Genomic DNA, 8,763 nt, shown 5'->3' with positions numbered 1-8,763 from the left:
AGACTTTAGTCTTTAGAAGGAACCCTATCAGAAACCCTTGCCTCAGTCCTGGACACTTCCATCAGGGAACCAATTGTGCCTGGGAGAAATCTAGCTGAACAGTTTGCGCTCCCAACTTCCCCAACTTCAGACCCAGAGGAATGCAGCTGTATCTCCATCCAGATTTTTTTTTTGTAAATTACCTTTAGAGACTGGTGAATTTGCCAGAATGAATTAATTTTCATTCATTTAACATTGGTGGAGTGTCTACTGGTGTCCCTGGCATGTTGCTAATTGCAGAGGAAAATAACTTTTGCTGTTGTTGTTTGTTTTAAACCTTTGGCCACCAGCACAGTGCTGGGCACTGTGATTGACGGATAATGTCTGCCCCTCCTTTTGCTGAAGGCTACTCCAGCGCCCTCTGGAATCACCTGTGATTTGTACCTGTCAAAGATTTCATAGTGAGGAATTAGTGTCTGTTCTGAACGCTGAAGTTACATACTGCAGCCAGAGACAGCGTTGCGAACCCGCAAAGTGACATGATCAGGAAATCCGCTTCCAGAGTAGTCATTTCTTAACCGGTTTGCGGTCACCCTTGGAAAATGCACGTCAAGGACACACATCCTTACAAACGATTTCAGGAAGTTCATATCTTAGAAATATCTGGAATTTTAAAAAGGAAGTCATTTCCGCAGAAGTATTTGGCACCTGAGCGCAAGTGCGTTTCCACAACAGACGGGAGTGGCAGTGGCCCAAGCGCTGCGCGCCATGTAGTGGCACCTCGGCCTTCGCCAATTAGTCACTAAGCTCGGCCAGGAAACCCAGGCCAGGGCTCGGAACTAAACTGCTGAAAAGCCCGAAGCCAAGAACTGGGTCTCAGGAGTGTGTGTCTGCCTCCAGGCTCCTGCGCTCTCGGTGCCTAGTGACCCGCCACCCTAAGCCCTGCCTAGCGTGCTGTCCGTGTTCCCTGGCTCTGTGCCGGACTCGCGCTGGCGTCCTGCCGGACCAGTTCTTCCTTTCCCGGGTCTCGCCGCCGCCCAACGGGAGAGCCCTGCGGAAAGGGAATCTCAGACACCGGGTCCCAGCACTGAGTTTTTATTCTCTCACAGTAGTGCTGCCCCAAAAGTTAAGGAAGAGCATCTTGGAAGTTAGGGGTTCCAGATGTCTTCTTGAGCACGGAAGCCACAAACATACGAAGGCAAAGAAAATGTGGCGCGAGACAAGTGTGCCCTAGGAAATGCAGAAGCTTCTGGGGACTAAGAACGGGTGTGCGATGGTCATCTAACTCGGGTTAGATGCCTGGGGCCATTCGAGCAACCTTGGGGGCTAATTTCTGCTCTGCATGGGAAAATACAAGAACCCTGGGTCCTTGCGTTCCCGGTCTTCCCACCCTCCCGAGCCTAGTCTCCAGATGCTGTATCACAGCATTGGCAGCGTCTTCACGGGCTGCTGCGTATTTCTCGCTGAGCGCCCAGACCTTGAAATCCCCGGGAATAGAAGTCAATCCTAATTGCGTGCGATGATGCGCGCCAGTTCTTGGGAGTGTTTGCGGATATGGTAGAAGCAGACCATAATCCTACCGGTGTGTAAATGCGACTGCATCTGAGACTTAGGCAGACTTAGGACACATTTGAGAGTGAACCCCTAAGGTTGCCTCAGAAAGCCGGTGTCTATTTTAAGTAGTGTTACTTTCCAGAGTGTGCACGTATTTGGAGACTTAGAAATTGTGTGTGTGTGTGTGTGTGTGTGTGTGTGTGTGTGAGGGGGGGGGAAGAGAGAGAGAGAGATAGAGATAGATAGATAGAGAGAGAGAGAGAGAGAGAGAGAGAGAATGAGAAGTAGTATTGGCAAAGACGCCAAAGCACTCAAGCCCCCCTGCTCTTTATTCCTCCGCAATAAGGACTTTATTGCGGGTGGAGTGGGGTGCGGGGCCGGAATCAAATGCCACTGGGACATCTCAGCAAACAGCAGCCTCCGGAAGCAAAGGGGCAGCTGTGCAAATGGCTCAGACAGGCGGATTAATGAGAAGTGATGGATGGCAGGGTAGGAAGAGGGAAGGCTGGATGTCTGGATGGAGGCTTTGGGAGCATCTGTCCCTTGCACCTCTCCCCTCAGACCCAGTTGGGTATGGGAGTCCTCACGTGATGAATCTGAACAGTACCCTGGGACAGACTAAAGTGAGTCAGGGCAGCCCCACAAGGTAAGAATTCGGAAACTATCAATAGAGATCTTTCTGAATCCCCTAGGTAGACTAGGAAGCTTCTGGATCTCTGACAAGTGGAGGTTGGGCAGTGGGCTACTTTTCACAAAATTTCTTCAAGATGAGACTATGGTTCCCATTTCAAAGATGAGTACATTGAGACTCTGAAAAGTTACTTGCCCATGATCAGAGTCTGGAGTGGTGCATCTGGAATTGAGCTCAGATCCCAAAAAGTTCATTTTCCCAGCTATCTCTGCTTCCCATGAGTTTTTTCCCTCTGTGGGTGATACCACCTGCAGAGTTGGGTTCTTCTTGGGCAGAGAATCCATCCTGACGCCCGTTAATCCTCCAGGCTCTGCTTGGGCAGGGGTCTAGGATCAGAATTATGTAAGCCAGGAGTCCCTGCAGTCCTGCACTCTTCCTTCTAAAATCTCACAACTGGGGTTGGAGTGGGCGGAAGTTCAAAGCCAGGAGGAAATTAAGAAGTGAAATCTATCATGACGTCAAACTGCCCTCAAATTCCCGCTCACTTTAAGGACGTTTCTCGTTCATTTCCACCATCCCCCTACTTCTATCAGTGACCTCAATGCAAATAAAAGTAGGACCGTCATACTGGATGCTCCAGGTTGGAAGCATGGGGGTGACGCAATTGGCTGGGGCACTGGACCCCTCCGCCCATTGGCTGCCTGGCCCTCAGGGACCCCTCCCGACCCACCGCGGCGGGAATAAGAGCAGCCGCTGGCGCTAGGAGCTACTGGAGCCACTGCCCAGCCCAAGTGTGGCTGCAACTTCCGCGGGGCGCTAGCTGGACGACACCGCAGCCCTCTCTGCTCCAAGTCACTGCCTTCCAGGTGAGCCGCGAGCAGGAGCTCAGGTGGTTATTGTATCTCTCCCTCCCCTCTCTTCTTCCTCCCCTCTGTCGGCATTAGTCTGTCTAGTTTATCTCCCTGCCAATCTCGGATCTCCGTCCACTTCTGTCTGGCTCTCTTGGTTAAACAGTCTGTTAGTCCGCGATTTATTCCAGGTTCTGGCCCAGTAGGACTGGACAGTGTCAGACCGGGAGCTCCTTGTTCCTCTCTCCCTGCGTGATTGCCGGCTCCGGTTTCACATTGTCCCACTGCACGTATGATACGCTAAATCTTGGGACACTTGGGCTCACCAGGCACCGCGCAAGCAGCAGGATGCAGCAGTAGCTTTCGGTAGATGGTGCGTTCGGTGATCACTTCTAATGCGTAGCGTTCTTGGGAAATTGGTTCAGAGCCTGGGCCAGAGCGAATCCGAATCCGGGGCAAATGGGCTCAACTACGGAATGGAATGGCAGCAGCCCTAAACTGCAAGCCCCAGTGGCAGGTTCTGGGAGTGCCAAGACATGTCTTGGGTCCCAACTTTAAGACTCTGTTAAGCTTGGTTCTTGCAGGCAACAGAGTTGCCAGAGGGAGGAGCAGCTGAGCACTAGAAATGGTTCAATGTCTCAGATTGCAACTGCAGAGATATTACCTCTCTACTTATTCTCTCCCTCCCTATCTCCGGGTATGTACAAAAGCCCTATACCCCAAGACAGTTCTGGGTCTTGTTATGGGAACAGCTGTGTGGCAGAGCCCCTCCTAGAGTACACGCCAGACTTAGCCAACAGGTGTATGTGCCTGTGAGCAGCATTTGGGAAAGGTGGATAGGTCTGAGGCCTCCCCACCCATATGTCCTGCAGCTAAAATTCCTTCTCCAGCTTGCCAAACCCTGCCACATGCCCACTAGACCTCTCAGCAGTTGACTTGATTGATGAGTCAACAAAGATGAAGTGAAATATAGTGACCAGCCTGAAGCAATGCAACCAAGGAGTTGAGAAGAAGACAGGAACCAGGTCTTCTGCTTAGAAGAAGACAGGAACCAGGTCTGTGGGCTCACAGAACTTTGAATTGGTGGAACTGGTGCAGGAGATGACCTCATTCTTTCCTTGCAGGGAGTCGTCATGGGCTTCCAGAAGTTCTTCCCGATCCTGGCTCTCAGCATTTTGGTCCTGTACCAGGCAGGCAGCCTCCATGCAGTGCCATTCAGGTAAGACAGCCTGAGGACACAGCTCTACTCCCCTCCTACTTCTCCTGGAATCAAACAAATCCTTGTTTTTTTTATTGTGGTATACTAAATGTTCCTCTCTGGGGAAAATATATATAAAAGTATGTTCTCATATGTATGTATAAAGTATTATACATCTTAATACTATTTAAAAATTATATGGTACACATTTTTATACCAGAAAAAGTATACATACATAAATACATACATAAATTTCCTCCAGAAAGCTGGTTTTAAGTCATTCGGTCATTATTAAATGATCATTATTAACTAGCTGCATTAACACTTAGTGCACAAAATTCCTGAAAATTTAACCATCACCTGTCTTAAACTTTTATGAACTGGCTCCAGTACACCACTGGGAGGAGGCCACACCACTGCCTGACTCCTGATGAAGACAGTGGCTTCAACCCCTGTTCATTTGGGAGTTGGAGCAGCTGCATTCTTAGGGGGAAGAATCAGAGAACCGGAAGCCTGGCTGCTTATTCCCGGGAGGAGGAGGCAGGCAAGGGTTCAGAACCTGCACTAGGTTTGCTTCCCCTCTGCAGTTCCACCTTGGAGAGCAGCCCAGACCTGACCACACTCAGTGAAGAGGAAGCACGCCTCCTGCTGGCTGCACTGGTGCAGGACTATTTGCAGATGAAGGCCAGTGAGCTACAGCGAGAGCAGGAGACAGAGGACTCCAGGTAAGCCTCCCCACCTGGCAAGCACAGGGCCTCTCCACCACCCCAGACATATCCAGAAAGGTGAATCCCAAGAGGTAGGAGAGAACATAATGGTCTAAATCCAGAAGTCTGTGTTCAGCAGGACCTGGGACTGTTCTCAGGCTCAGCTAAAGATAGTGGTCAGCTGGAGAGACTGTGGTTATGTCATATTTAAAAGATCCATTTCTGAAAGTAGACAAGGTATGGAATCGCTTAACTATATGAATTTATCTTGTGATCCTAGGAAGACCTTTCAGCATAGGATGAGTTAAGACTGGTAAGGATAAAGCCTGGAGCCAAGGATGGACCTGGTATATTTCAGGAGATTTTAGAAATTCAATTTGGCCTAGTTAATCTGCATATGATGTTCTTTCACACCCACCAGGAGCCTTCATTTTATATTTGCCAGGGGAAGGCAAAGCATTTGCAGGGGGTGGGGACAGATAGAGCAGTGTCTGAGGTAGGCCTAAGGCATCTGTGGAGATATGCATGTTGTCACAGGGCCAGTAAGAGCACCCTTTCCCAGCCCCAACTCCCTGTGCACCCTAAGCCTAGAAAAGAAATCGGCCCTTGCCTAGCCCCTTGCACTGACTGAGCAGAGGAATGGGTTAACCTGCATCCACCCTGATAATCCCCCTGTCAAGCATGAAGATCTGCACAGCATGTGGAATGCCAGAAAAAGTCACCCTTCCTTACCACTGCCCTGGCCCACTGCACCTCTGAGCCCTCCTAATAGAGGAATGAGCTACCTTCCTGCCTGCATCTCCTTCCCACCTCATGGTTCCCCTGTCTGGTCTAGCCTTCTGTTGACTGCCCACGGGGGCTGCCCCTGGTGCATGGTACTGTCTGGCATGTCTTTTCCCTGCAGCCTGGACAGCCCCAGATCTAAGCGGTGTGGTAATCTGAGTACCTGCATGCTGGGCACGTACACGCAGGACCTCAACAAGTTTCACACATTCCCCCAAACTGCAATTGGGGTTGGAGCACCTGGCAAGAAAAGGGATATGACCAGCGACTTGGAGACAGAGCACCGCCCTCATGTTGGCATGCCCCAGGATGCCATCTGAACTCCCCTTCTCCTTTATAACTTTCTTTCTTGCTTTATTCCTATAACTTGATGCATGTGGTTCTTCTCTGCTTGCTCTTCAGGCTGTTAATGGTAGCTTTTCTATGGCAGAGGATGTCTGGAACCTCGGGTGGGCAGAGAGAAGGGAGAACTCACAATCTGGAAAAGAATCAACCAAGAAGATATCAGAGCAGGGGCAGTTCTCTGAGGGCCCTGGTGATTTCATAGCAAAACTTTTCAGTCCTGCTTCTGAATGTGCGGATCATTTGGGAAATAAAAATATTTTTCTAAAAAGACTTGAGCTGTGGTGGTCATTGCTCTAGCCTGCATCTCAGGTGCCATGGTGTTTAGGACCTGTGCTTAGAAGTAGTCTTAGCCCTGGGGTAACTGGACACAGGGTGTGGTGATTGGTTACTGTAACTCATCTCAAGCAGCAAGAACAAGGGCACTAAGGAGCAGGTAAGCACCTGTAGGACTGGATGCCACAACCTCTTCTCTTCTTCCAGGTAAGACCAGAGTATTTTCATTTTCCTAAGAAGGGATATTTTGTGCTGGTAACTGTGAAATGAATTCTACAGTCCTAGTGAATAGCCTTGGATATGACACTATAATTCACTCTAGTCTCATAAACCTTTGCTGATTTTTAGTCTATTTGTACAGGAAAGATTGCCTGTTACAGCCCTGTGCTCCATGACCAGTCACCCTTAGTCACCTTCGGGTTTTCTGACACTCCTGGGAATGTCTAAGGGGAGTGATCATGGCATTTTCCCTAATGGCCTTGTGATTTTCTGCTCTGATAATTATGTTTAGGAGAAACACTTTAGGTTAATTGATGCATCTCAGAGCAGCAACTTTTCTATGATGGTCCCATGGGGTGGGTTCCTCCCCCAGCCCTCACTCACAGGCCTTCTTTCCTTTCTCCATTCTGCAAACCAGTGTCACTGCCCAGAAGAGAGCCTGCAACACTGCCACCTGTGTGAGCCAGCGGCTGGCAGGATTGCTGAGCAGATCAGGGGGTGTGGTAAAGGACAACTTTGTGCCCACTGATGTGGGTTCCAAAGCCTTTGGCCGGCGCCGCAGAGAACTTCGGGATTGAGCAGTTTTGAATGGACCCAGGAAGAAGGTGACTACCTCATACTGTCAGGTGGGAGGATGGATAACCATGTATTTCAAGGATGTATTCCATACTGCTAGGCTCCTTGGGCCCATGTCACTGAAAAAAATCCACAAGGGAAGTTGCCCACATCAGTGTCTGGAGAAAGAACACCAAGGCCCAATAGCTGAAACACTACTGAGTCCATCTTCTGCTTTTCTATTCTTTCTTTGTGACACTGAGATCATTATGCCAGGAATACACATCCTGCTTATATGCCATTAAAATTGTGCTTACTCTAGCCTTTGAGTTTGAAAGGTAAAGACATTATCCTTTTGGAGCTTATACTAAAATGCCTTGTACTTCTGAATTAAGAGCTGAGTCTTGAGTTCAAAAACTGTTGCCCTCTATTAGCTGTAGGATCATGAGCCAGTCACTGACTCTCTCTGAGCCTCAGAAAGAGTAAATTGAGGGTTTAATAGAACCTACCTGTTAATATTAATATAAAGAGCAGATGAAATAATAAATGTCAAGAGCCTGACAATTAATAACTAAACTCTAGGTATTTTTTTATTTCTTGTAGGTCACAATGAAGCTAAACTCCACTTCTTTTAATGTGTAATGAAAGCAATGTATAAAAAAGTTGCCATGGAAGATATACATATTTGCATCCTTCTTGATATGGAAAACTACCTTCTTCATTTGAAAGAAACTAAAGCTGAGTGCAGAATAAGCTCATTGCAATTATCTATTGTACATCATTTTTATATTTGATTCTGTATCTAATAAACATGACAGTATGTCTCATTGGCTTATCTGATAGCAAATCTGGTCCTCATCAGCCATTCTGTTGATGTGGAAGCTCTGTTAAACCTCAGGGGGACATAAAATCACTGCCTCTTGGGCATTTGAGGACACCTGGTAATGTTATGCCTTGATGGAACTATTTGTTTAAAGAAATGTCAGTGTTGTCGTGAACTTCATCAAAATTTAAAAAAATGTATTTTCGATACCCTTAAATGAAATTTCTGCTGCTTTTTATGCTATTGTTCCCAGGAAAGCTTCAGGGGCCTGTGAATACATTGTTGACCAGGCTGACTTCCCTGAAGCAAAGGCAACATGCTTGGGTTGGCTTCTCAGTCATGTACCCTCAGTTTTGAGTGAAACATCCATTATTCAAATTATAACCCTGTGCATATCAAAGAGAACAGCCTCAGAGGTTATCCATGTACTTTCTCTTATCTCAAGGTTTCCCTGGACCCATCTTTGTCTTTCATTCTCAGAAGAGCCCCTTCATGCACCACTTAGCCTGCAAAGCACTTTAGAAAGGATAGCTCCAAGTTCAAAATGGGGATCACAATGGCCCACCTAGAAAGATCACCAATGCCATTCAGTCCAGTTTTTTATTCTGTGAGGTACAGAAGAGTATCTTGCTTAAGGTCCTGTAATAAGTTTAACAGATACTTATTGTGCACCTGCCATATGCTAGCATTATTCTAGGCACTGGGAACTGAGCAATGAACAGATGAGACCAAACTCCTTGCTCTCATAGAGCTTACATTCTAGTCGGGGTAGATTGAGAGGATACATGCTGCAGAATCCTGGTCTCTCCATATGAGGAGGACTCTGGAATGTAATGGAGTCTCATGCC

The 8,763-nt window shown here is 47.9% G+C and overlaps 1 protein-coding gene across 2 annotated transcripts; it reads left to right on the top strand.

The window, feature by feature from the left end:
• Positions 1 to 2,859: 2,859 nt before the first annotated feature.
• Calca (calcitonin related polypeptide alpha) lies at positions 2,860 to 8,017 on the top strand. 2 transcript variants are annotated; one of them, XM_015476334.2, is made up of 5 exons: positions 2,861 to 3,030; positions 4,137 to 4,231; positions 4,798 to 4,935; positions 6,956 to 7,142; positions 7,696 to 8,017. In XM_015476334.2, the coding sequence occupies exons 2-4, from the start codon at positions 4,146 to 4,148 to the stop codon at positions 7,113 to 7,115; spliced, it is 384 nt and encodes a 127-aa protein (XP_015331820.1). In that variant the 5' UTR covers positions 2,861 to 3,030; positions 4,137 to 4,145; the 3' UTR covers positions 7,116 to 7,142; positions 7,696 to 8,017. The 2 variants fall into 2 exon arrangements, with proteins under 2 accessions (XP_048643829.1, XP_015331820.1); XM_048787872.1 differs by lacking the exons at positions 6,956 to 7,142; positions 7,696 to 8,017 and adding an exon at positions 5,822 to 6,775 and having other exon boundaries at positions 2,860 to 3,030.
• Positions 8,018 to 8,763: the final 746 nt, after the last annotated feature.

The sequence above is a fragment of the Marmota marmota genome, unplaced genomic scaffold (genome assembly GCF_001458135.2).
Source record: "Marmota marmota marmota unplaced genomic scaffold, marMar, whole genome shotgun sequence".
In the NCBI taxonomy this organism is placed as follows: Eukaryota; Metazoa; Chordata; class Mammalia; order Rodentia; family Sciuridae; genus Marmota; species Marmota marmota.
This window is presented reverse-complemented; position numbering and strand designations above follow the sequence as displayed.